General features: G+C 55.3%; 1 protein-coding gene across 1 annotated transcript in view; it reads right to left on the reverse strand.

The window, feature by feature from the left end:
- Nucleotides 1–27,706, reverse strand: part of DYSF (dysferlin) — a gene marked incomplete at both ends in the record, with an annotated part of 93,799 nt that overhangs the window by 39,639 nt on the left and 26,454 nt on the right. Inside the window, 15 exon segments of the mRNA XM_080343877.1 lie at nt 707–738; nt 740–769; nt 4,755–4,828; nt 5,728–5,893; nt 6,082–6,243; nt 6,926–7,027; nt 9,979–10,020; nt 11,050–11,076; nt 11,609–11,638; nt 12,491–12,631; nt 13,547–13,728; nt 19,441–19,518; nt 20,389–20,482; nt 25,702–25,875; nt 26,935–27,077. Of these exon segments, the coding sequence (XP_080200003.1) occupies nt 707–738; nt 740–769; nt 4,755–4,828; nt 5,728–5,893; nt 6,082–6,243; nt 6,926–7,027; nt 9,979–10,020; nt 11,050–11,076; nt 11,609–11,638; nt 12,491–12,631; nt 13,547–13,728; nt 19,441–19,518; nt 20,389–20,482; nt 25,702–25,875; nt 26,935–27,077 (1,477 nt within the window).

Below are 27,706 nucleotides of genomic sequence, written 5' to 3' on the forward strand. Positions count from 1 at the left end.
GCTGATTTCTTAATGAAAAATACATGAAAAGAGCAAGGAGAGATCCGTCACTGGCATCTGCTTGGGCATCTCCCTCGTCCCCACGCTTCGAGGGCACCAGGCTGTGCACCTGCAAGGACCCGGACCAAGCACAGTCCTGCTGAGGAGGTGACACCTTCCTCGGGGTGAAACCTTCCCCGCTGCAAGGCCAGCACGTCTTAGAACCATAGAATCATTTCGGTTGGATGAAACCTTTCAGATCGCTGAGTTCTTAGGTCAACTTATCCAAACATGATGCCTAAGACTTGTCACGGTCCCTAAGGTAGGATGTGGAGACAAAGTCCCATCAGGTCCTCAACCATGTCACCACGGCCACCCAGAACACCCCATCTCCACTGAGCTCCCAGTGTGATAGCACAGAAAAGCCACTGGAAAGACATTTGACCCCAAACATGGATGTAATTCTGCCAGCTCCACGAGGACAAGAGGGAGGAATCTTCCTCACCCCTCCTCCCAAAAAATGACCTGATCTTCTTTGGCATCGAGAAAGATGTGCTGCAATGTCCACGCACCTGTCGCAAGGCTACATTTCCATTTTGATAGGGCAGCAAGGGGATCTTTCACACAAAGAAATGCCTCAGTTCTTTAAATATATACATATATGCACATATAACGGTCATAAAAAACATGAATCAAGCAAGTACGTTAGAAATTAAGCAATACATACATGAGGCTGGCCCAAGCGGCTGGCATGTTAATTTAGTGCTGAGCTGGTCATACCCTCTGCAAGCTACAAATTAAAATGATGGGTTATCAATGAGGTTAGAGAAACAATGTTCAACACTCATCCGCAAAAGCACAATTTAGCAGAAATAACATGAATTAACCAAACAGCAACGCTTCCCCCTCCCCTGCGTATGAGGTTGAGGTCTCCATGGACGTGCTTGGCATGAGAGTGGATTTTGGGTTCGAGTTCCCTGAATTGGAGCTGCGTCATAGGGGAAACTTTCCCCCATAGGCTCAGTTCCCACCTGACACCCATGAGACTCCCTGAGGCTGGTGGGACACAGCTCCTCCCTGTATTGGAATGAACAAATACCCGATCATCCCTTGGGATGCAGAGGGTCCTCGTGGTTGTCCCCTTGCTCTGCTTCCCATGGGGACCCAGGGAAGAGCCTGCAGAACAAGGGGAGCTGCAGATGTGGAGCGGGCAGATCCACATCTGGATTGAGCCAGAAATCCCGCAGCCCTTGCACAGCCCTCCTGCGTGTGCAGCCCCAGAGAGGGAAACTGGAAAGGCTCAGCCCAGGAGAACTTGCTACAGAAACACTGATCTCCTGGGGCTTTTATAGAATCAGAGAAAAATTTTGGTTGGAAATCCCCTCAAGATCATCCAGTCCAACCATAACCCACTCATGTCCTGAGAACCTCATGTCCGTCTGTCCAGCCCTCCAGGGATGGTGATCCAGCACTGCCCTGGGCAGCCTGTTCAATGCCCCACAGCCCTTTGGGGAAGAAATTGTTCCCACATCCAACCTCAACCTCCCCTGGGCAACTTGAGGCCGTTTCCTCTGCTCCTGGCGCTTGTTCCTGGGGAGCAGAGCCCGACCCCCTTGGCTCCAAGCTCCTTTCAGGCAGGTCAGAGATCAGAAGGTCTCCCCTCAGCTCCTGTTCTCCAGCCGAACCCCCCAGGTCCCTCAGCATTCAGGAGCTTCTTTTCTTCGCATTGGGTCACCATGTTTGCAGTTCATCTGCACACACGTTGGTGTTGAACAGACTTTGGGCTGAATTTCTCACCCCGCTTGGACGAGATGGACAACAGAACAACAGAGGGGGTTTTTGCATCTGTTTGTTTTCTCTGTTTCAGATGAGGACAACAAAGCGATCCTTTGTTCCAACCATCCATCAGAGCAGGGACCAAAGCCAGGCTTGGCAAGGAGAAGGACTTTGGAGCCATGCAATGAAACACACACCCCTGGATGGGCAGGGACAATCCCAGCTCCTGCCTCCAAGGTCAGGATGGAGGAGCAAGAAGTGCAGAGACCGCGGTCCTGGGCATGGGCTCCAGGCCCAGAATTCATCCCTTTCCCGGGGAGAAGGGGTAGGACAGTCCCTGCAGACGGGGACCCCCCTTCACCTCCCAAACCCAGCCCTATGGGGAGCAGAGTGGGGTGGAGGGACCCCCGTGGCCGTGTGGGGTCAGACCACCCGCGAAAAGGCCACCCCAAGCCATGTCCGACACCCGGAGAGGTTTGCGCATGGGAGGAACTGCATCCAGGGCCAAAATTCAGATGTTCGCAAGGGAGATGGTGGGAATTCTGGGCTGGCTTTCCAGGAACACGCTCCCTCCTCTGCTCCCCAGACAGAAGGACAAAAGTGAAACACAAACAAAGCCAAGAATGAATCTGGGGTCAAAGGGAATAACTCAATTCATTGCAGGCTGTTTTGTTTGAGAAATGTTTGTTTCAGTAAAGAAACGGCAAGTTCTTCCACCTTGAGACCACTGCAGCAAAGTGTTTTGGCTTCACCACGGCCCTCTCATCCTTTCACCTCCTGTTTTGATTGCTACCCGAGTTTGAAGGTGCCTCAATAGGCTTCAACCCACCCCAGGGACCGAAGCATCCACTGGGGTCCCTCCAGCTGCACCCCCTGTCCTGCCCCGGAGCCCCCCCAGCTGGGGAGCAGCAGGAGCTGTGTGCACCCTATAAAACAGCCTGTGCCCCCAGCCGCAGCTTTTTGTTCCCAAAAAGCTGATGTGAGGTTTCCACACAGCATGATGAGGCTCCTGCAAGGTTCACGAGAGCTGCAGCCCTACAGAGCCACTCCAGCATCAGCGTTTTGCAGGGGGATGATCTGTTTTGGGGAAGAAGGTCCTGCCTTCGAGGCTGTGGGCATGGCTAGGGAAATATTTTTTCTGACCTTTGCTGGGCATTTAAAATCTCAAAATTCTGTAACGCAACACGTGCTGTCTGTTATTTTGGTTAAAGGAAAGTCAAATACAAGCAAGAGCTCACCTCACTTTGCATCTACTCTCTGATCCTTGTGGGTCCCTTCCAACTCAGGACACTCTATGATTCAAATCAGCCTAATGAGGAGCAGGTTTCAGGGTGGGCTTGGAGGAGGTTCTCAGGGACACAGGTTAGTACTGGAGCCAGGTTATGGTGGGACTCGGTGACGCTGAGGGTCTCTTCCAACTGCAATGGTGCTGTGATGCTATGAGAAGTGAGCTGCCTCTCTCCCCCTACCTGTCCTGTCACCTTCTGCCATGTCTGACTGTTCTTCAGCCAGATCAACACCCAGCGCGGCGCTGAGCTGCACGAGCAACCACGGTCCTGCTTGGCCTCCCAAAATACTGCAAAATACCTAGTGCCTTCTGGCTGACACTGGAGGCTGTGCTGCCATCCAGAGCCCTGCACAGGCTGCAGAGCTGCGCGGGGAAACAGTTAATGAAATAGAACAAGGGCAAGTGTGGAGTCTTGAATCTAGGCAGGAACAGCCCCAGGTTCCAGTGTAAGTTGGGGAATGACCTATTAGAGAGCAGTGTAGGGGAAAGGGACATGGGGGTCCTGGGGACAGCAGGGTGACCATGAGCCAGCACTGGGCCCTTGTGGCCAGGAAGCCAATGGGACCTGGGGTGGGTTAGAAGGGGGTGGTCAGTAGGTCAGAGAGGTTCTCCTGCCCCTCTGCTCTGCCCTGGGGAGACCACACCTGGAATCTTGTGTCCAGCTGTGGCCCCTCAGTTCCAGCAGGACAGGGAACTGCTGCAGAGAGTCCAGCGCAGCCACCAAGATGCTGCAGGGAGTGGAGCATCTCCCGTGTGAGGAAAGGCTGAGGGAGCTGGGGCTCTGGAGCTGGACAAGAGGACACTGAGGGGGGACTCATTCCTGGGGATCAATATGGAAAGGGGCAGTGTCAGGAGGATGGAGCCAGGCTCTGCTGGTGACAACCAGGGACAGGACAAGGGGCTGCTCCTGGCGCTTGTGAATAGAAACACTGAGATGCCACCAAGGAGGTGAATAAAGAGCAGAAGTAGCTGATACTGAAACTCTACGTCTTGCTGTTATGGGCAGTGAAAGGCAAGGCCAGAGGCACACCTGAGGGGCAGATCTCTTAAGCTCAGGCTTTTCTAGCCTGAGGAACCACCCAGCCTTTTAAACAGGACGGAAGGAAACGCCAGCACACGTTAAATCCACCAAAGGGAACAGGAGACCGTGAAAAGCTCCACCAAATGCCTCTGAGACCACTTCCAGCAATCAGGGTCACCTACAGATTTCTGTGCCATGCACACGCACGTCAGCACCGACAGGTCTCAAAGAGGACACATCTGCTGGCAGAGAAACCCAAAGGCCATCGACATGTGAAGCACCAGCAGGACCAGTGTGGGCAGACACCTTCCAGCTGTGCTCCAGAAGGAGGAACAGCAGCCGCAGCGGCACGTCCAGCCGTCCACACGGGACAGCTGAGACCCCTCAGGCTCCTGGTACAGACAGATTCGCTTTCTGCAGCAGCAAACGTTCTGTTATCCCTCCTCCGGAAAAGCAAATCTGACGCCTGGTGTCAAACACAGGGGGAAGGACGAGTTTGTGGTCGTTCAGTGTGGGATGGCGGAAGAGAGGGAGGGAAAACAGAGACTAAAGGAAGGTTAACACCAGACACAACCTCACATCAGAGATCTGCATCGCTCTCTGCCCCAGCCCCGTACCCACACAAGCTCCCTCGTATCACACAAAGGAAGAACCAGTGTCACCTTCCCACCGCTGTGCCGTTTTCCATACCTGCGCGGGAATAAGAGGCTCTTTGTCGTCGATGTCGATGAGGACGTCGTCCCTGGGCGTGAGGCTCACGTCATCTGCAATCAGAGCAAGCACGAGCGTCACCAGGACAGCCCGCTGCTGGAAACCCCAAAGCTGAGCCGCCTTGGGAGCCACCTCCAGGAGCAATCTGAGCCTTGCCCAGAGCCTCCACAGCAGCCAAAGCCCATCGAATCGTAGAATCACAGAATCGCTTTAGTTGAAAAAGCCCCTCAAGGTCATGGAGTCCAACCATAACCAGTCCACCCATAACCCACCCTGTCCCTGCCCCATGTCCTGAGAACCTCATGTCCGTCTGTCCAGCCCTCCAGGGCTGGTGACTCCAGCACTGCCCTGGGCAGCCTGTTCAATGCCCCACAGCCCTTTGGGGAAGAAATTGTTCCCCAGATCCAACCTCAACCTCTCCTGGGCAACTTGAGGCCGTTTCCTCTGCTCCTGGCGCTTGTTCCTGGGGAGCAGAGCCCGACCCCCCTGGCTCCAAGCTCCTTTCAGGCAGTTCAGAGATCAGAAGGTCTCCCCTCAGCTCCTGTTCTCCAGCTGAACCCCCCAGGTCCCTCAGCTGCTCCATCACACTTGTGCTCCAGCCCCTCACCAGCTCCGTTTCCTTCTCTCCACTCGCTCCAGCACCTCAAGCCCTTTCTTGGCGGGAGGGGCCAGAACTGAACACAGTTCCTGGGGACTGAACACCTTGGCCAAGGGACCATCTCACCAACCCACCCCAGTGCTAAACTCCTTCTTGGCATCTCCTGGGCTTTTTGTATCAGACCTACAGCTGGGCTGAGTTAGAAGCAGAATCATAGAATCATTCGGGTTGGAAGAGACCCTCAAGATCATCAAGTCCAACCACAACCTGACATACATACATACAGCGACCCACAGCTCCTCCTGGAGATGATCATTGGTGTGGAACCAGCATGGTCCTCATGGCAGCACGTACCTGAGGGCTCCTGGGGACCACTCGTCTCCTCTTCGTAGGGGTTACAGTAGAAGTCCTCCAAGGAGCGGATGGTGCACTGTCCCACCACGGGCCTTCGGCCAAACGGCCTGTTGTCAATGATTTTGATGATGATGGGGGGGCTGTACAGGCTCTCCTGGGGTAAACGCTGTGGGGAGAGGGGAGGGACCCCATAACTACGCAGGGCAGGGAGGGCAGCAGCTCTGAGTCTCCCCAGAGGGAAGCAAGGCTGAGCAGGACACAATTAGCCCCATCACAGGGTGCATTTTTAATGGGACCTTTGGAGGTCCTTCCCAACCAGCTCTCATCACTGCACGGTGGGGACCAGGTCCTCACCACTTCCATGAAGAGCACAGAGACATCAAAGTTGGGGTTCTTCTTGACATTCTTGATGACGCAGGACTGCACGAGCTGCCCACTACACTCCACTATCAGGCTGGGGGAGGTGACGCTGGCCAGCTGGTAGCTCTTGAGGTTCCTCAGCCCCCAGGCCAGGATCTGAAGGGTGAGAGGAGCAGACAGCAAAGAATGAGCCAAAAATCTGCCCCCGGCTCTCTCACTGAGCTTCTCAGCGATGGAGGTAAACGTGAAGGTTGGAAAACCAGGAAGGAGAGATGAATCAACCACGTGGGACAACTTGTGCTGGGAAAAGCCAGGTCGTACCCATATGCACCAATAAACCAGGTCCACAACTGAAGGGACCGTCTTTCTTTTGGGCAAGCACCCTGGTGCAAGGCAGACCCTTCTGAAACAGCAGGTGTGACCCAGGGCTGTGCTCTGCCCTCGACGTGGCCGCTTGGTGAGACACTTCCCCAGCAAGACAACGAGGCTGTGCTGAGGGAAGCCCTGGTGGGACACGGGGACCAGTGACAGGCGCGTGATGGGAACTGAAGAGAATATGGGCCAACTTATTGGTCCATTGAGGCAACCACGGCCAGTAGGAGCAAAGGGAACGGTGGGTTTTGCAGACAGGCCAACCCTACAGCCAGGCTTGCTCTGTTCAAATGCTTTAGAGAGACTTTCTTGGTTGACAACCAATGGATAGGACCAGCTCCCAGCACCGCAGGACTCTGGATCCACAGAGTTTGGCTCGGATGCCATTTCTGAGCCTCATCCCCCACGCGGGACACCCGTTTGGGGTGTCACCTGCGAGGGGGCGGGCGGTCTCCCCATCACTCACCTCGATGGCCGTGCGCTGCAGCACCGGTTTGATTCCTTGGGGGACCATGTAAATGTTGGGCTCCCGCTGAGGCGGGGGGTACGGCAGGTCCAGGTCTGCGGACTGCGGGGACACAGAGGGGCGAAGGACACGTCAGGACGCGGCACTGGGGACACCAACCCCGTCACCTCCCCCTCCCCACACTGCGTCCTTCTCTGCAAAACTCATCTCCCCCTGAAGTGCAGGACACTGAGACGGGGGAGGTGAGGGCTGGGAGGATAAACGCACTTGCAAAGTGCTTCTCTCCCTTTAATCTGACCCTGGAAAAGATCAAACCTCTGCTCAGAGCCAGCCCTGAGCCTTCCCGAGGGATCCACCTTTCATCGAGGTTCAACCTCCTTTTGGGGAGCAAGGGATGAAAGAGCATCCATCCCACACCAGGACCCCGGTGAGATAGTTATGCAGAGGGATGAGGACAGGAGATGAAGCAGCAGCAGCAGGGGGTTAATTAGAATCATAGATTAGCTTGGGTTGGAGGGACCTTTCCAGCCCCTCAGTGCCCCCCCTGCCATGAGCAGGGACATCTGCACCAGCTCAGGGTGCTCAGAGCCCCGTCCAGCCTGGCCTGGGATGTCTCAGGGATGGTTCATCCACCACCTCTCTGGGCAACCTGGGCCAGGCTCTCACCACCCTCAGGGCAACAATTTCTTGCTTGAGTTGGCCAGCGTGAGGAGCTGTGAGCAGGCCACACGTTAGTGGGGCAGCCCGGTGGGATGGAGGGTTGGCATCACCTCCTGGTGCAGGAAGGGGCTGTTGTTCACCCAACAGCTCAGATACAAACTGTACCTGGCAGCCACCAACCCGCCGGCACAGGAGAGGGGCAGATCAAGCTGTCTGTGCGCCCTGGATACAGAAGGACGTTTCCTTCAAGGAGGGACCAAATATAAAAGGCAGGTGAAGGACTCAAGATTTGCCTTCCCAGAGGAGGAAAGCGAGGAGGCGGATTCCCCGGCTGCCCGCAGGGGACGGGCTCGGAGCCTTCCGCACAGCTTGGCTTCCTCTTGACCTGCATGTTCGACTGCAGAGCCACCAAAAAGGTGGGAATGAAAGCAAAACCCTCTAAAAAATGCAACCCTCAGCCAAGGGCAGTTGGAACCAATTTAGCCCAGCATTCTTTTCAGGCTGGAGTATTATTGCATTAAGTTAAGTGTGTATGTGTATTTCAATTATAGGATTGGTTCAGGTTTATATTTGTCCGTACATAAATGCTCTACAAAGGGAATTTTCCCGGTGGCATGTCAGACATCCTAGACGCTAAGCTTTCGTTTCCATTGGCAATCGCTGGCGGCTGCTGAATCGAGCTGCTCATCAGCTGAAGACTTTGGGTAACTCGGTTTTGGGGGCGGCTGTCGGGGTTCTCAGGGGGGACAGACAGCAAATCTGGGTCACGCAAAGGTCCGCACGGGCAGGGAAGGGCGGGTTACCCGGGAGGTGAAGGGAGCAGAGCGGAGCATCCCCAGCATTGCTCCAGTGCTCGGCACTTCTGGTAACCAGCCTGCTTACCCAGAGCCTTGACTTCATCAAATCACAGCGTCACAGAATCATCTTGGTTGGAGAAGACCCTCAAAGTCACCAAGTCCAACTGTTCTCCCACCCCAGTCCCTGGCGCACGTCCTGAGAACCTCATGTCCGTCTGTCCAGCCCTCCAGGGACGGTGAGTCCAGCACTTCCCTGGGCAGCCTGTTCCAATGCCCCACAGCCCTTTGGGGAAGAAATTGTTCCCCACATCCAACCTCAACCTCTCCTGTCTCCTTAATAAGTCATTGCACCATCAACATGAGTCGATCCTTCCTTGGGTAGAAGGATAAACTGAATGGCCCTTGAAGATCTATCCTCGGCTCCCACCTGTGATCCAGAGCACTTAGAGCACACCAAGGTGACTGAAGCAAGAAGAGCCTCAATTTATCCTTGTTTAGTGATGTGTGCTCATTCCTGGCTTTAAATGTGCTTAAGCTGCATTCAAGTTGCACAAGAGAGATGCAGATCTGGAGAAGCCACCTAGACCACCTCCAGAGGCCAAGGTGGGCTCAGACTCCACACAGCCACTCCGAGATGGCTGCACAGTCTGTTCCCAAAAAGTTGTTCATTTGTTTTTCCCCTAACGGAGCATCCAAATCTTCACTAATGCAAATGACATAGGTTGCATTTCCTTATAGTCATAGAATCACAGAACAGTTTGGGTTGAAGGGACCTTCCCAGGCCCCCCAGCCCTTCTCAATCCCTGCTGCTCTCCTGGATGTTTCACAGTGGTTCTCTTGGTTCTCCGCATTAAATGTTGCAGCAGATGAGACAGAAGTGAGCAGAGTCCTGGGGACAAGGCAGGCGCAGGACGGGGAGAACGGGGAACAAGCAATTCCCAGACACAGCTCTCAACCCAGACACAGCAGGCGGGATGGAGGAGACATCCATAAAGAGACCTTTGGGGTCTGCTGGCACCTGGGGTGGTTTGAACGAGATAAATCAGCGGGAATTTGGGTGAAAGGGAGCTCTGGAGATCACCTAGTCCAACCCTGACTTTGATACAGGGTTGGAAGAGCGGTGAGTGAAAGATCAGACCAGTTAAAGCCACGGCTGGGCAGGTCTCCCAGTTTGAGAGCACGGCTGGGCCGTGTTGTTTCAAGAAGGGCTTAAGCCCCAGTGCTTGGAGGGGATCATAGAATCATCGAATGTCCTGAGCTGGGAGGGAATCTTGCCCCAGAAGACTCGTCCCATCTGCACCAGGAATGCAGTACAAAATAATCTGGTGTCAGTCTGGTCGTTCAGATAGATCACGAACCTGAACCATGCATATATGGGCCTGATTCTCCAGAAGGCTCGATTTGTACTAAGAGCACTGGAGACATGAGGTGGGCATCACCCCTGTGGCCGCAGCCCCAGCGGGGCGGTCTGGCCGGGCCATGGCTGGAGGCGCCGGTCTCTCTGAGAGTGTCTGCTGGGACTTTGCTCGTTTCTGGTCAACGAAACAGAGGAACAGAGGAACAGAGGAGAGGTGAGTGTTTGGGGAGCAAAGGTACCCGTTGGAGGAGCCCCTCGTAGAACAAGGCAGGGGTGCAGAGCTGCGGAGTGCCCCGTCCAGCAAAGGCACGGCAACAAATGGAGGAGAAAGACCAGAGAGATAGTTACGTATACACGAGCTCACCCATCTCAGCCCACGCGGAGCACAGAAATGCGCCCCACACCATCAGGAAAGGCCGCTTGGGTGGAAGAAACCCATCTGCAAAAATGTGTTCAGCCCACCCAGATTTTCATGGAGATGTGGGCGGGTTCTTTGCGTGCCCCAAGTCCTTCCTAGCACACCTCCCCAGATTTGGGGTTCACTGGCTCCCAGGGCCACCGCGACACTCAAACAGACGTGAGGCTCCTTCAGCTCCCTGCCTTGGTTGTCCCAGGTACCAGCACCTGCTTCAGCTGGTCTGCTCCGCAGGATCCACAAGGTCCGGGGAGCAACTCTGACCCGTTGCCCAAGTAGTAGCTTGGGATCCCAAAGAGATTTATTAGTATTATTATTACTATTATTACTATTATTATTATTATTCAGAACAACTGGAACAGTTGATTCATTGAGCCCATTCAGAATTGACAACTAACACCTGGAAAAACATTTCTAAACCTGGAAGAGGCAACAGAGAAAGGGATGTACACACACGGCCCGGCAATGTTTGTCCCTCTAATCTCCCAGCTGTTAGTGTGGCAGCGGCTAAAGCAAAACCTGCAACCGGAGTGCAGCACATGCCCCAGTTCATGGGGAATTCCCCATGAAAATTGCAGACTTTTCAACAGGGATTTCAGCCAAAGGTCAGCCCGGCATTTTTGCTTTCGCATGCTTGGTTTGGCAGGGTTGAACACCAGCAGATCTCATGCACATGCATCCCACAAAGGTGAAATGGCACCCAACGTGCTTCGCCATTGGGAACACGTCTTGGGTTAAGCGCAGAGCCCATCTACTCTGCGCTGCTGGTGACCACCCAGGCTACTAAAACCCCGATGCTGTTGACTTGATTCATCTGAAAAGAAGTGGCTGCCACGTCAAGACACAATTTTAACAATCCCCAAGATGAAGAGACAAGTGAAGCTTACGGACTCACCTCGTCCAGGCTGGAGGCCAGCTCGCTCTGGGGAGAGGAGAGCAGACAGTTAGAGCAATGCTCATCCAGAACACATCCTAGGGCTTACAACTGTAGCTGATAACCCAATGGGAAAAGGATGTTTCCCAAGTTCCTGCACAATAGTCCCCAGGTTTGAGAAGAAATCAGTGTAGGTGACTCAAAACCATTGACAATCCAGTGATAGTTAACGCCTTTGCTCAGCCAGGCTGCATGGGGGGAATCAAAGCCCTTCGTGATGGGGATCATTAAATTATCGCAGGGCAGGAAGGGAACAGTGTGTTCAAACCTGAGGAATCGTATCAGGAATGGGGCACATGTGCCCTGTGTTAGGGATTGGAAGTGAGCTGCATCACTCGCTCCAGCCCTCTTTACCACCAGCTGAAGGGAACTGGTGTCTCAACATGGGGATGGAGAAATGGCTGCACAAGAGTCCACTCAAACCTCTGCGGGAGCGGCTGGTGGTGCTGGGACCCAGCAGCTCTGTCGGGGTGGGGATGGTTTGAGGGGTGCAGAGCTGCAAAGAGAAGAAAGGCCTTACCTCGAAGCCAGGGATGTGATGGACAGCTGGCTGCAGAGGAAAAAATAATGTATTTTCTATTTGCACTGCTGGTGCTGACTCAGCTTTATCTGGCAGAGAAACATCCATCCTCCCACAGCCACACGTTACCCGCCCCCTGCCCAGCGCTGGGCTGCCAAACCTGGGCAGGGGGGCAGGGCTGTTCACCCCATGAGGAGGCACCAGCAGAGCCTGAAATCCACCCGGCTGCTTTCTGCTGGGGTCAAACACGGTCCTTGGAGAGGGGAGTCCTCTCCAGGGGCACAGAGCCCCAGCCTGGTGGGGCTGAAGGTCCCTCTGTAGATCCCCAGCCCCAGCTGCTCACGCAAGGTCACAGAGCAGATCACGCAGGGTCACCGAGCAGATCACACAGGGTCACAGGGGGTTTGAATGTCTCAGAGGAGACTCCACACCCGCTCTGGGCAGCCTGGGCCAGGCTCTGGCACCTCCCAGCAAACAAGTTTCTGCTCATGTTCTGATGGAGCCTCCTGTGTTTCAGTCTGTGCCCGTTGCCCCTCACCCTGGCGTTGGGCACCACTGAACAGAGTCTGGTCCATCCTCTGACACCCACCCTGAGCTATTGATCCATTGATCACGTCCCTCTCAGCTTCTCTTCCCCAGCTCCCTCACCATGTCGCACAGCAGAGCTGGTTGCTCCTCACAGGAGCTGCTCCCACCACACCGCACTGGTGCAGCCAGCGCTCAGCACCACGGCTGGGGCTGCTCAGAGCAACCATCGCATGAAACTGAGGACAACCAAGCCCAGGTGGACACAACTCAGCACCGAGCAGAGGTTGAATCCTGCTGGGCGTGGAGGGACTCCGAGGGAAGAAGCCAGCACTGGAAACAGGATGGGGGGCTCACCTTCTCCCTCTGGATGAGCTCGAAGGCAGCCAGCAGCTCCCCGACGTTCCTGTTGGCCTTGACAACCGGGTGCCAGGACAGCCGCGGCGAGCGGGTCAGGCTGGGCTTGCAGATGCAGCGCCCCATGAACTCATCCGCACCCTGAAAGGCAAACACGGGCACGAGGAGCTTTCTCCCGCCCCACATCCCAGCGGAGTCCATCACCATGCGCCTGCACCTCAGTCGAGGCCACCGCTCAGAAACCAGGCTCAGCGCCTCAACCACTATGGGGCCAGTTCAGAAAAAATAGATGGTTTGGTGCTCATATAGACTCCACTTGCCAAACTCCTCCCTGTAACTCCTAGGGGTAGAAATGGACTTTCTTGTGCATTTTGGCTTAAACAGAAGGTGAAATTCCTACGGTATCACACGATTTCCAGAGCAGGAGCTCTGAGTATAGCATGAAGTATCAGCAGCTCTTAAAAAGCCCATTCCCTGGTCTGCAATGGGACCTTCAGCTGCCTTTGCTGCTTCATGATGGTGTCTTTTGGAGGAGGGAGCACGAAAGGGTTCCGAGAGGTTCCTGAGACCCTCCTGAGATGGATTCTAAGTGCTCTTCACTCATGCACTGCTCTTGCACAGAGTCCGAAGTCCCTTCTGCCCTTGTGACAGGCTACAGCCCAGGCTTTTTAGGAAGGACTCAAGGTTATCTCACCAGCCCCCAAACACCATCACTACGAGACACCTCAGATAGCTTCGGGAGCTGAGCAAACCACCTGCTGTGGCCCCTGTGTGCAGGACTGCTGCAGATCTCGTCCCACAAGGAAATGCGGTTAATTTGGCCACTCTGCAAAACTCGATGCAGATGCAGGTTTGGTAACTAGAGCAGGATCACCAGGGACATCCCTGGCTGAGCTGTTTGCTGAATTTGTGTGTTCTGAGTGCTCAGCTCAGTGGCTGAGCCACCCAGAGATGTTTCAGCACCGCAGTGCAGAGGGCAGGAGCGGTGTCACGCCTCTGTCCCCCCACCCCAGCACACTCACACCAGGAAGGTCCAGCTCCTGCCGACACACTTACGTAGGTGTCATGGTCATATATTTCCACCACGATGTTGGGAGGGGAGTCAGACACGTTCTGGGGGTCCCCGAAGATCTCGATCTCATAGAAGATGAGTGTCTGGTCCCAGGTGGGGTTCAGGGTGTTCTTGATCACCACTGTCTTCTGGCTTTGGTGGAGGAAGGAGACAATGGCATAAGGATCTGCAAGGGACGACAGACACGAGACGGAGGGTGAATTAGAGCTCCCCGTGCAGGATGGAGAAGGAAATTCACGATCATTTAAGAGCCAGTGGGTTATGTGGGGAAGACTGAACAGGCTGAAGGAGCTGCAGGTCGTTTAGAAAAGGCAATGACATTCCCAGCATGTCCCAGGCAACTCCAGCGAAGAGCAGAATGTGGCCAAGTGCTCCAGCACTTACCCCTCTGCACCAGTCAGCCGCGCTCAGGCACTTCCCAGGCCAGATGTGAAGTCTGTGTGTTTGGAACCCTGCAAAGGCGCTGTCTTCACAGACCTGCCCCCTCCTGAACCCACCATGTCCTCTGAGGAGGACACAAAAGTGCATGAAGAACCTGCCTCCCACGTTTTTCTGTGGTACCCACCTCGCTCTATCTCCCAGCTCTTGTGTTAAGAGAGAAGGAGCATCCAGCCCTGCCCAGCTGCACTGACACGGGCTCATGGCAGCGGTGGCACTGGCTGAGCTGGGACAGTCCCTCCAATCCAAACTGTTCTGTGATTCCATGGCTGTGACTGTGACTGCTGCATCCCCAGTGACCAGTGCAGGTGGCGCTGGGTGAGCTGGGACAGTCCCTCCAATCCAAACTGTTCTGTGATCCTATGACTGTGACTCTGTGACTGCTGCACTCCCAGTGACCAGTGCAGGTGGCACTGGCTGAGCTGGGACAGTCCCTTCAATCCAAACTGTTCTGTGATCCTATGACTGTGACTCTGTGACTGCTGCACCCCCAGTGACCAGTGCAGGTGGCACTGGCTGAGCTGGGACAGTCCCTTCAATCCAAACTGTTCTGTGATCCTATGACTGTGACTCTGTGACTGCTGCATCCCCAGTGACCAGTGCAGGTGGCACTGGCTGAGCTGGGACGGTCCCTTCAATCCAAACTGTTCTGTGATCCTATGACTGTGACTCTGTGACTGCTGCACCCCCAGTGACCAGTGCAGGTGGCACTGGCTGAGCTGGGACGGTCCCTTCAATCCAAACTGTTCTGTGATCCTATGACTGTAACTCTGTGACTGCTGCACCCCTAGTGACCAGTGCAGGTGGCACTGGCTGAGCTGGGACAGTCCCTTCAATCCAAACTGTTCTGTGATCCTATGACTGTGACTCTGTGACTGCTGCACCCCCAGTGACCAGTGCAGGTGGCACTGGCTGAGCTGGGACAGTCCCTTCAATCCAAACTGTTCTGTGATCCTATGACTGTGACTCTGTGACTGCTGCATCCCCAGTGACCAGTGCAGGTGGCACTGGCTGAGCTGGGACGGTCCCTTCAATCCAAACTGTTCTGTGATTCCATGGCTGTGACTGTGACTGCTGCACCCCCAGTGACCAGTGCAGGTGGCACTGGCTGAGCTGGGACGGTCCCTTCAATCCAAACTGTTCTGTGATTCCATGGCTGTGACTGTGACTGCTGCACCCCCAGTGACCAGTGCAGGTGGCACTGGCTGAGCTGGGACGGTCCCTTCAATCCAAACTGTTCTGTGATTCCATGGCTGTGACTGTGACTGCTGCACCCCCAGTGACCAGTGCAGGTGGCGCTGGGTGAGCTGGGACAGTCCCTTCAATCCAAACTGTTCTGTGATCCTATGACTGTGACTCTGTGACTGCTGCACCCCCAGTGACCAGTGCAGGTGGCACTGGCTGAGCTGGGACGGTCCCTTCAATCCAAACTGTTCTGTGATTCCATGGCTGTGACTGTGACTGCTGCACCCCCAGTGACCAGTGCAGGTGGCACTGGCTGAGCTGGGACAGTCCCTTCAATCCAAACTGTTCTGTGATCCTATGACTGTGACTCTGTGACTGCTGCAACCCCAGTGACCAGTGCAGGTGGCACTGGCTGAGCTGGGACAGTCCCTTCAATCCAAACTGTTCTGTGATCCTATGACTGTGACTCTGTGACTGCTGCACCCCCAGTGACCAGTGCAGGTGGCACTGGCTGAGCTGGGACGGTCCCTTCAATCCAAACTGTTCTGTGATTCCATGGCTGTGACTGTGACTGCTGCACCCCCAGTGACCAGTGCAGGTGGCACTGGCTGAGCTGGGACGGTCCCTTCAATCCAAACTGTTCTGTGATTCCATGGCTGTGACTGTGACTGCTGCACCCCCAGTGACCAGTGCAGGTGGCACTGGCTGAGCTGGGACGGTCCCTTCAATCCAAACTGTTCTGTGATCCTGTGACTGTGACTCTGTGACTGCTGCACCCCCAGTGACCAGTGCAGGTGGCACTGGCAGAGCTGGGACGGTCCCTTCAATCCAAACTGTTCTGTGATCCTATGACTGTGACTCTGTGACTGCTGCACCCCCAGTGACCAGTGCAGGTGGCACTGGCTGAGCTGGGACGGTCCCTTCAATCCAAACTGTTCTGTGATTCCATGGCTGTGACTGTGACTGCTGCATCCCCAGTGACCAGTGCAGGTGGACTGCTGAGCTCCAGCTCCTGCAAAGCCCAACCTCCGCGATGGCAGGAGGCCCTTCAGAAGGACACAGGCCACCTCCTCCACGTGACACGCAGTGAGACGTGGCACCACAAGACACAGACACACCAGGCACTGCATGGGGTCCAGCTCACCCCGAAGCCGGTCCCAAGAGACCTGCCAGTGGCCAGGAGTGCGGCAGACCCTACAAATGCAACCCAGGATGGGTCCTCTCAATGTGCAAAGCAGCGTGTAGGGGAGGCTGAGCTTGGATCTGGGAACAATTTCTCCCCCAGAGGGCTGTGGGGCATTGAACAGGCTGCCCAGGGCAGTGCTGGAGTCACCATCCCTGGAGGGCTGGACAGACGGACATGAGGTTCTCAGGACATGGGGCAGGGATAGATTGAGGTTGAGCTGGACTCGATGACCTTGAGGGTCTCTTCCAACCTAAGTGTGATTCTACACATACCCCCCAACACCAGCCCTGTCCCAAGACCGGGAGTCACACTGGTAGCACAACGTGTCCTGCCTGCCCTGGAGGTGCAGAACTATCCCCTAGACACCCAAAAATGGGGCTGGCGGAGCAGGGCGCCATCCCCCCCGCTCCTCTCCTCCAGGGACGGGGGTCACGGGGATGGGTTTTCTCTGCCCCACAGCAGACGTGCCCAGTGAGCCGGGGGGTGCGAGGTGGCGGTGCCGCGGAATCTGTGTGAATCTGTGTGATTCTGTGAATCTGTGTGACTCTGTGTGACTCTGTGAATCTGTGTGACTCTGTGAGGTGACGGTGCGGCGAGCGCTGCCCACGCTGGGAAGAGCCTTTCCCACTTAGGCGCATTTTTCCAGCAAAGGCAAAGCAGAATGCGTTACAACATACCAAAAAAAATGGATGTGGATTTGCTTTTTTGCTCATTTTTTTTTACCCCTTCTTCTTCTTTTTAAAGGAGGCCCCTATAAAGCCCCTTTGTTTAGACCCTCATGCGCACAGAGGGTTTATTTTTATGACTGTGTAAAGCGCCCTTAATGAACTCCTTTATGCTTTGTTAAGGCAGCGGAGATCACAATTCCACATTGTGGCGCGGTGTTACTCATGTTGTCCTTGGCCGGGTTTTTGGGAGGGCAGGGACTGCAGCATGAGATCACCCAGTCCCACCGCCTCCAACAACAAACCCTTTGTGGGGAGGGGACTCCGGTGGGCGCAGACACTGCGGGACTGTTTGGGTGCTCTGCACCTCTCCAGGGCATTTCTGCCGCCCCCACACGACCCTCTGCTTTAAAATGTAACACCAGGGGAAGCAGGAACCCCCAGGAGTGTGGTCCTGCTGCCCAGCGTGGTGACAGCCGGCTGTCCCCACTCGTGGCTGAGGTTCTGAGGGACATGGTTTAGTGACAGTGTGGGGTTAATGGTTGGACAAGATTATCATAAAATCACATAAACACATAATAGTTTGGGTTGGAGCGACCTTCCCAGCCCCCCAGTGCCGCTCCTGCCACGACAGGGACATCTTCACCAGCTCAGGGTGCTCAGAGCCCCGTCCAGCCTGGCCTGGGATGTCTCAGGGATGGCTCATCCACCACCTCTCTGGGAAGCTGCCCAGGCTCGCAGCCCCTCAGCTCCACAGCTGCGCTGCAGCCTCTGCCGCAAACAAAATGCTCCTAAAACCAACCCACCGACACCCAAGCACCCTAGAGTGCCAAATATAACCATAGAATTGTTTTGGTTGGAAGGGACCCTCAGTATCATCCAGTCCAACCATAACCCACCCTGTCCCTGCCCCATGTCCTGAGAACCTCATGTCCGTCTGTCCAGCCCTCCAGGGATGGTGACTCCAGCACTGCCCTGGGCAGCCTGTTCCAATGCCCCACAGCCCTTTGGGGAAGAAATTGTTCCCACATCCAACCTCAACCTCCCCTGGGCAACTTGAGGCCGTTTCCTCTGCTCCTGGCGCTTGTTCCTGGGGAGCAGAGCCCGACCCCCCTGGCTCCAAGCTCCTTTCAGGCAGTTCAGAGATCAGAAGGTCTCCCCTCAGCTCCTGTTCTCCAGCTGAACCCCCAGGTCCCTCAGCCGCTCCATCACACTTGTGCTCCAGCCCCTCACCAGCTTTGTTGCCAAATAACAACAGACCTGCCCAACAGATAAAATGACGTATCTAATTCTGACTTGGTCTCCTATCCCGGACAACATGAGCTCAGCACAGGATGTCCCCACCACATCAATCTGGTGGCTTCGGAAGCACCTGAAGTTCCACTGGGGATGCAGATCCTCGCTCAAAGCCCAGCGCAGCCTTTTCTCCAGCTGGGACCACACTTTTTTCCATCAAGGGACATCTTTTAGAGTCATTTCTGAAGAGTTTACCAGTTCAGGCATCAGCTCCACCAAGGGAAGCCCCAGCCATTGCCTCTCGGCCCCCTTGCAAAGTCTCCAGGCTGGAGGGCAGAGGAGCAGCAGCTCGATTTCATGTTTGGTCATGAAAACAAGTATGAACCATTTTACAGATTTGCCACTGTTGGGTATTTTCCTTTCCAACCATATTTTTCAATCAATTCATTGCTAATAAACGGAGTGTCCCTTCTTCAGCCTTGAGCCCTTGGCCAGTCCCCGGGACAAACCCAAACCCAGGAGATTTTTGCTGCCCTGCCCTGTCAGGGTAGGCAAGAACCTGGCCAGGATGGACGCCGAGGGCACAGAAATCCAAGCAGAACCTCCATGGGTCTCCAAAGAAGATGCCTGTCTGCTCCGAGGTCCTAATTACACACGTGTTAACTCTTTCTGAGCACTCCTCATGGTGTTTCTGCCCGGTGCTCCATCATCTCGACACCAGCGCCGATCCCTGCGTCCCACAGCCCCAGGGACAGCTCGGGGCGATGTGCCACCATAAACATCCCTGCCCTCTGCTCTGGTTGCACTGGCCATGCTCCCCAGCCTTGCCAGGGGCACCCAGCGTCACCTCGCTGGGGAGAAGGAGCTGTTAGCAAAGCCAACAGCTCTGACTCACGGCCGACCTGGGTAACCTGTGGTTCCTGCTTGGTTTTACATGGAAGAGTTCTTGAAACTGTGATTTTTAAAAATGTATCTTTTTGCTGCTGGGAAGTCACGCCAGCTGGCTGGTTTCCTCCGGAAAGCCTCACGTCACTGCCTTTTGTTGTTTGACTACAGAACATCCCCTCATTCCACACCAATAAATAACCCAAAATATGCTATACAGACCTCGCTGCTCCCCAGCACCAATTCCAAGCACAAACGAGTGGACACGAGCGCTAGGGCTGACCTGAGAAGCTGTCCTTGTCCATGGCCATCAGGTCCCGCGCCTGGTACATGTAGCAGCGGAGGTGGTACCTGTTCCCATCTGGGCAGAGGAATGAGAAACGGTTAAGAGGAGAGCGCAGGGCACTGGGGAAATATCACAGAACCAGAGAACAGCTGGGGTGAAGGGGCCTTCCAAACCCATCCAGTCTCCCTGCCATGACAGGGACATCTGCACCAGCTCAGGGTGCTCAGAGCCCCGTCCAGCCTGGCCTGGGATGTCTCAGGGATGGTTCATCCACCACCTCTCTGGGTACCTGCCCAGGCTCTCACCACTCCCAGGGCAACAATTTCTTCCTCACGTCCAGCCTGAATCTCCCTCCTTTAGTTTAAACCATCACCCCTTGTCCTATCACAACAGGCCCTGCTCAAAAGTCTGTCCCCATCTTTCTTATCAGCCCCTTTTAAGTCTGGAAAGGCCACACTAAGGTCTCCCCAGAGCTTCTCTTCTCCAGCTGAACCCCCCAGCTCTCTCAGCTTGTCCCCAGCAGAGCTGTTCCAGCCTCGGGTCATTCCTGTGGCTCCTCTGGCCCCTCTCAGCAGGTCCATGTGTGTCTGTGCTGTCCCCAGAGCTGGTTTTAACCCGCCCCAGGCTCGTGTCTGAGGGCAGCTCGGCTTAACCCTTCCCGCGGCTTCCGAAGAGAGCACCGAGCCCTGAGCATGTTAACGGTTGGACCTGATGATCCTGAGGGTCTTTTCCAACCCAACTGACTCTATGATTCTGTGTCAGTGTTCCCAGGGGGACAAACCGTGTCCCAGCCTTACCCAGCCTCTCTTTCCATCCACCCGCACTCGAGGTGGGTGAGAGGAAGAGGATGGGAAATGCTCAGCTATGGGGTCCCCACTGCAGACACCCCCTGCCAGGACTGGTGGCCATGACCCGCACCCTCCCTTCCCACCCTTGGGGCCTTACAGTCAAATATGCACGAAATGGTGGGTCTGTTGACGCCGAAACTGAGGGTGGAGATGGATTTGCCATCGTCGCTCTTGTCATCTGTCACTCCTCCCTGCAAGAGAAAGCAAGGCAAGGTCAGTCATGCCATGACCCCGCTGTAGGACGAGGTTCTCCAGGGTATCACCATTGCCATGGGTGTTCCAGAGGAATTTGGCTTCTCTGTGGAGGGACCTTCACGCTTTTCTGCCCCAGGACAGCAAAGAGGACCCAGCTCCTGATCCAGTGCTGGGGGGAACAGGACATGACAACAAAAGCAGCCATAGGGTCCCACATCCCACCTCTCAGTGTCTCACCAGCATGGAAAAGCCTCTCATAGAATCATTTTGGCTGCAAGAGATGACCCTCCAGATCATGGAGTCCAACCATTAACCCAACACTGCCAAGTCCACCTCTGTGAACCTCATGTCCGTCTGTCCAGCCCTCCAGGGATGGTGACTCCAGCACTGCCCTGGGCAGCCTGTTCAATGCCCCACAGCCCTTTGGGGAAGAAATTGTTTCCCAGATCCAACGTCAACCTCCCCTGGTGCAACTTGAGGCCGTGTCTCCACCAAGTTCATCACTCTTGGAGCAGTAGTCACTAGCTAAACAATTCCACCACAGACCCCTGCAAGCGAAATTAATGGAGTGTAAATGTTGTGACCAGTGACACAGACAGTGTCCAATGCAGCCAAATGGCCCATTCGCTGCCGGAAGAACCTCGGCCAACCTTGGCCACGGCTCCTCCCTCCTCTAGTGCTCACCTATGAAAACTGGCCCTTTAGCACCTCCTAATTGTGGCATTCAGCTTGAAATATTTAGTTGCAGGAAAAGGAGCATAAAGGTAACTTCCTGGTGAGGGTAAATCTGATCTTTAAATATTTTCCCATTATCGAATGGTAGGGAAAGACAGGAGGAGCATTTAAGGAAAAAAGGAAAAGAAAGAAAGGAAAAAAAATAAGCGGGTCCAGGATGGAATTTCCAGAGCCCCTCCTGCGGCAGCTCAGTGGCTCCTCAGTTACTTCTGTGGACCACCAAGCCCCCACCCCGACCTGCAGGACCCGGCGCTGAGACAGGCAGGGGTTGTTCTCCAAATCCCTCAGAGAGGGCTTGGGGACCCCCCAGTCTGTGCAGCACAGGGAACTGAGGCTCCTCACACCCCAAAACCCCATGGGAAGCACATCTTGGAGAGGACAAGCTGGGAAACGCTCTTGCTCAGGATGCTGATTTACCCTTTGGAGTCTCCGCGCAAGATGGAGTAACCACAAAATCTCATTCCTTCACCCCGTCCCCATGGGGTTCAGAGAATCACAGATGGTTTGGGTTGGAGGGACCTTCCCAGCTCCACAGTGCCCCCCCTGCCATGACAGGGACATCTGCACCAGCTCAGGTTGCTCAGAGCCCCGTCCAGCCTGGCCTGGGATGTCTCAGGGATGGTTCATCCACCACCTCTCTGGCCAACCTGGGCCAGGCTCTCACCACCCTCAGGGCAACAATTCCTTCCTCACGTCTAGATGTTGGGGTTCAGCACGTCTTAGAGGCAATGACCGCTCGGTTAGGTAAGGTTGGAGTGATGGATGATGAGCATCACCGGGAAAAGTGAGACCCAGAAACCCCAAGCAGCATCCACGCCTTCCTGCATCCCAGCACATTCCTGCTGGTCCCGTTTGGTATCACTTCACTGCTGTTCATTAACCCTCCAGAATAGCTCAGGGAATCAGCACTTGGGCTGTTGGCTTGTTCTGACTTTGCACTGTAATTCTGCTTCGTTTTCGCTGCAGCGCCATACGGCTCCTCCACTGGATGCCAACCCGCAGCCACCACCCCAAAACTGCACAGGTGCCTTTTGGGGAGAAGGTGGCAATTAACAGAGAAGGCGGCAGATAACGGGAACGGGATGGAACAGACAGGAGGGGCTGCAGGAGGATTTGGTAGCTACATGTTGTGTCTCCAGAGTGTCTTACACACACCCCAGGGCAGTTTTTTAGGCTTCTTCTCAAGGTTCTAAATTGGAGACCCAGTTCTCCTCCTGAATTCCTTCTTTTGAATAAAAATACAGAGCTCACTGAGGTCAGGGGTAAAATGCATGAGATATTTGTCCTCTGTGCATGCGTAAAACCTGAGCTGGGGATGCTCCAGGCTCCCTGTCCTTTATTCTTTATCTTCATTCTGCTTTGGTGTGATCAGCAGCAGCTCAGACTCCAGCGGCTGCCCCATGCAGGTGACCCTGCAGCCCTGACACCGCTCCCCTCTGCATTTAAAAACTGCGAGAAATAGATATAGAGAAAAATCAGCGCCCACCCTTCCCAGCCCTCAGCACCCGCTCGGATTGTCCCACCCTCGGTGCCATGTCACCCCCAGCCCGACCCCAGCCCCACGGCATCACGCCGAGCCCCAGCTCCCTCGGATGGAGGGGTCGACTCTGTGCACATCTGGGGTCGTTGGATGGGAGACGTTATGGAAATTTAGGGATTATTTTGGGATGGAGCATCCTGGAAAAATATGTAAGTGGTTCAAGCGAGAGAAGAGAGATTGAAAGGCATGAAGCTGCAAAACCAGCAAGTATGGCAAGACTTCATAAAGCAAGCCACAGAAAAGCAAGAAACCACCAAAAATGCGGCCAGTAACCCCAAAATACGAGGGCGGGGAGGCGGGTCAGAATGACCCACTGCGAGGGGAACGCAGAGCGGAGCCCTGGGACCCACCTGCCGCTGTCCCTCCCCAGCTGTGGGGACAGTGTCCCCAGGGTCCCCCACCTGAAGGAAATCAGCTGCCGGGGATCACCCGCCCGGGCCCCTTGGGGGTCCTGCTGCTTCCCCGGGGCCGCGGGCACCCAGGGGGTCCTGCTGTCCTGCTGACATCCCAACAGGGAATGGTGGTTCAGGCATGTCCTGGTTTTGTTAAAAACAAGCTGCTCTTTTAGTGAATTTGCCTGTCGGCTTCATCTTAGCTGCACTTTTCTAAAAAGCCAGACCCATGTTTTGGCAGACACAGCAATGATATGCAATGTCATTGGTAAGAATGGATGAGAATGATTGCGAGAGGGGCAAAGAGAAACAGGTGACCAAAAACTGACCAACTGAGTATTCCATCCCATTCACCTGATACTTCATATAAAAGTGGGAGATCAGGAGGATCTCGTCCCTTTTCCCTATGGCGACATTAGGAGAGGACCTTGCGAGTCGTCCTTGCGAACTGAGGCCAGTGACAGACTGAATCCAGCTCCGGTTGGCTCAGAGTCCAGTCCAGGACTTCAGGTGCCGGCTCTGCAGTTGTTGGGACTTTGCAGATTGGTTTTGTATATTTTGTATTATTTTCGCTATTCTTATTAGTAGCATTAGTAAAACATGTTTAATTTCTCCCACTCTCTTCTCTCGGTCCTTCTGTCCCTCCCGACCGCCTGTGCTGAGCGGGAAGGGGCAGCGGGAGGGACTGAAGACCTCAACAAGGCATTTGCTCAGCGCCAGGGAACTGGCTGTTTGCATTGGGGTCGTACAGAGCAGCAGTGACATTTCGAGCGGCGTTTGCTGGGGAAGGGGAGGGAGAAAAGTGAGGCAGGGCACCACAGGGCATGGCACAACACCTCCTTTTGGCTTGTTTCGCTAGGATTGCTTCCAGTTAGAAAACGTGCAAAATCCAGGGTGTTGCAAACAGATGGACCCACTGCCTCAAGCTGGCACAGGACAAGACTTGGTACAACATTTTGGCCCCCAGACATCACACCCTGCCACTTTTTCCATGGGGGGACACATCGAATGCTGTGGTTTTGTGCCACCATTAGCGGTTAATCTGGATGACCTCAAACAACAGAATCACGTAGGGAACGAGCTCAACCATCGTCCCGCTGTTGTCCGTACGGCAGGTGGGGGGAACACAGAGCGTTTTATAAACCTGATCAGCTCATTAAACTGTTTGTAAATTTCTGTGCAAATGCAACATGTTGCCACGGAAAAATGTACTGCTTTGAGATCGGGTCCGTCTTTTTGAAACAGCCTGTAGTGAACTGGATGTGTTATGTGATCATATAATAAATACTATAGATGCAACTTGGGCGCAAAGATGAATAAGAGATTCGGGAGACTGCGAAGAACTGGGCACTCCAGCTCTAAGAAATGCCTGGAAAATATGCCAAACTGGCTAAATTGCCATTTTAATGGGGTTTTTTCTCATTGCTTCAGCACGACTGAGCAGAGACACAGGGCAGCTCCATCACACACCCCACACCCACCTCCTGTGGCCAGAGAAAGGGCACGGGGGTCCTACAGCCACGTGGGGACACGTGGGGACACATGGACACACACTGCATTAGAGTGTTTTCCAGCTAAATCCTCCTGCTTGCTGCTGCCGAGATGCAGGGGGATGGAGCACCTGGCCAAAAACTGCATCAACAGGGCCCAAGATGAAGGGGGAGAAGCCGGGACCCCCCAGGATGGGGCTCGGGGCTGATGAGCACAAGGGCCACGGGGCTGCTTGTGTCCCAAAGGGGCTCGAGCGCTGGACGGGGGGGAAGGACAGAGCAGAGAAAAAGGGGAAAAAAGCCAAACAGGGGAAAAAATAAAAGCACTATAATAGGGGCTTTGTGCTGCTGGAGTTGATTCTCATTTAGTTATTGGGAAAGCCAAAGGATTATGAAATCCAGGGGATTAAGAAAGCCAGAACATGAGCTCAACACGCAGCAGCGGGTGCAGGCGGCAGATAACAAGTGGTAGATAACCAGCAGCAGATCAGGAGCTTTGCTCTGCTCCCTGGGATGGGACAGAGGGTGGAGCAGACCCGAGTGGGCTCCAACCCACGCAGTGGTTTGCATAGAATCACAGAATCGTTTTGCTTGGAAAAGCTCCTCATCCAGTCCAACCATGACCCACCCTGTCCCTGCCCCATGTCCTGAGAACCTCATGTCCGTCTGTCCAGCCCTCCAGGGCTGGTGACTCCAGCACTGCCCTGGGCAGCCTGTTCAACGCCCCATAGCCCTTTGGGGAAGAAATTGGTCCCCAGATCCAACCTCAACCTCCCCTGGCGCAACTTGAGGCCGTTTCCTCTGCTCCTGGCGCTTGTTCCTGGGGAGCAGAGCCCGACCCCCCTGGCTCCAAGCTCCTTTCAGGCAGTTCAGAGATCAGAAGGTCTCCCCTCAGCTCCTGTTCTCCAGCTGAACCCCCAGGTCCCTCAGCCGCTCCATCACACTTGTGCTCCAGCCCCTCACCAGCTCTGGTCCCTTCTCTCCACTCTCTCCAGCACCTCAAGCCCTTTCTTGGCCTGAGGGGCCCAAGAAATTCCGGGGGAAGGGCGGGTACCTACCAGCGCCCCCTCCAAGGCGAAGACGGCGGCGGCCCCGGTGCGCTCCAGCGGCTCCATCCTGCGCCTCCAGCGCCGGCGGCGGAAGGTGTCTGTCCGGCGATACTTGAGGTGGAAGCGCCAGCCGAAGAGCGAAGCGTATTCCCAGCCCTCCCCGTCCAGCTCCTCCTGCTTGTGCTGCTCAGAAAGGACACACTGGGGCTCGAGGGGGCTCAGTCACACCACTCCATGGCCCCTCTGCAGGTGAGTGATGGGACCCCAGCATAGACAAGGGACAAGGACGTTTTGGGGCACTCTGGGACCAGGGTGGTGCCCAAGGTCCAGCCTCTTTGAGCTGCTATGTGTCCCACTCTGTCTCCCCATATCTCCTGCTTAGAATCACAGAATAGTTTGCGTTGGAGGGACCTTCCCAGCTCCCACTGCCCCCGCTGCCATGACAGGGACATCTGCACCAGCTCAGGGTGCTCAGAGCCCCGTCCAGCCTGGCCTGGGATGTCTCAGGGATGGTTCATCCACCACCTCTCTGGGTACCTGGGCCAGGCTCTCACCACCCTCAGGGCAACAATTCCTTCCTCGTGTCCAGACTGAATCTCCCTCCTTTAGTTCAAACCATGACCATGGGGAATCACCCCCTCACCCGTCCCTGGGGTGACCCCCACCCGCAGAAGGGTCTCGGTGGGCTGAGGGCCAGATCCTGCCCAGGCCTGGGTGGCACCAGCATCTCCATCTTCCCAGCCTGCCCTCCTCTCTGCCACCACCCTCGTCACCCCTGGGCCACCACGGGACATCAGTCACAAGCCCATGATGGCTTTTTCTCCCTAAAGTTGTGTCACCTCCCTGTGACACTCGCATCTTTTTGGCAAATGGGGTGAGAGGGATGTCCCGATGCTTTCCAGGCACAATCATCCAGAAAACAAGTGCTGGAAAGTGTCTGGGGAGCCGGCTGGGGGAGGATCAGCAGAGCACGGTGGCATTTGCTGTCCAATGGCACCACCTAGAGGGAAGCAGGACTGGGACAGGGGACAGACGGGACCGAGCTGCTCGTGGCACTGCCGGAGGTACCTGTCCCACCCCACAGCGCAGCCAAGCGTCCCCGCAGGGTCCGCACCTCTGGGAGATGTTCGCCCCATGGCGGAAACCACAGAGGTGGCTGCTCCTCCAGCACAGAGACCGAGGCCACCAGCACCTCCACCATGGACAGACAGGGACACGGACCCAACCCCGGCCCCGTCCTACCTTCCTCATGGCCTCCATCTGCGCCAGGTCCCGCCGGCGCAGCCGCACCCAGCGCCGGCGCCGGTTGGTGTGGTACATCTTCTCGGCCGGCACCCAGGCCTTGGGCTTGCGGTCCGGCGGGATGGTGATGCCGTATTCCCAGCCTTGGGGAGGAGGGGACACCTGGGTGAAGGAGGGGGAAGCGCCCCCCAACTCACCTCCCACTTGGTACTTTCTCTTCATACACAGAATCCTTTTGGTTGGAAGAGACCCTAAAGCTCATGGAGTCCAACCATAACCTCAGCCTAGCACTAAACCACGTCCCATGTCCAGGTTGGAACAGCTTTATCAGCAAAGGTTTGTCCAGGCACCATCCACTTTCCCAGTTTGCTGGTCCACACAGATAAGGACCTGCTCATGCTGCCACCCAAGGGTGATGTCCCGCTGAGGATGCCCAGGTGAGGGACTCATGGTGTCCCACCAGCCCTTGGCTCAGGGTCACAGCCTGGGGACTCTGCTCTCTGTCCTTCCTTCCTCGGGCAGCCCCAGTGCTTGTGACCATCTCAGATGCTCTCTGGCCTGATACTTCCTCTCTTTCTTCCACCAGAAGATGAACAAGATCTTCCAGAAGAACATCCTGGCCTTTCCCCAGCAGCAAGGAAAGGGCTGTGTCTGTGGTTGTCCGCACAGCCCCAGCCTCATCCAGATCACGGGGGACAGGGCACCCCCAGGGCCTGACCCCCTCCTCCTGGAGCCCATGGGGCAGCCCACACCGTGACAAAGGGGACATTAT

This window comes from Nesoenas mayeri, assembly GCF_963082525.1.
Source record: "Nesoenas mayeri genome assembly, chromosome: 4".
Classification (NCBI taxonomy): Eukaryota; Metazoa; Chordata; class Aves; order Columbiformes; family Columbidae; genus Nesoenas; species Nesoenas mayeri.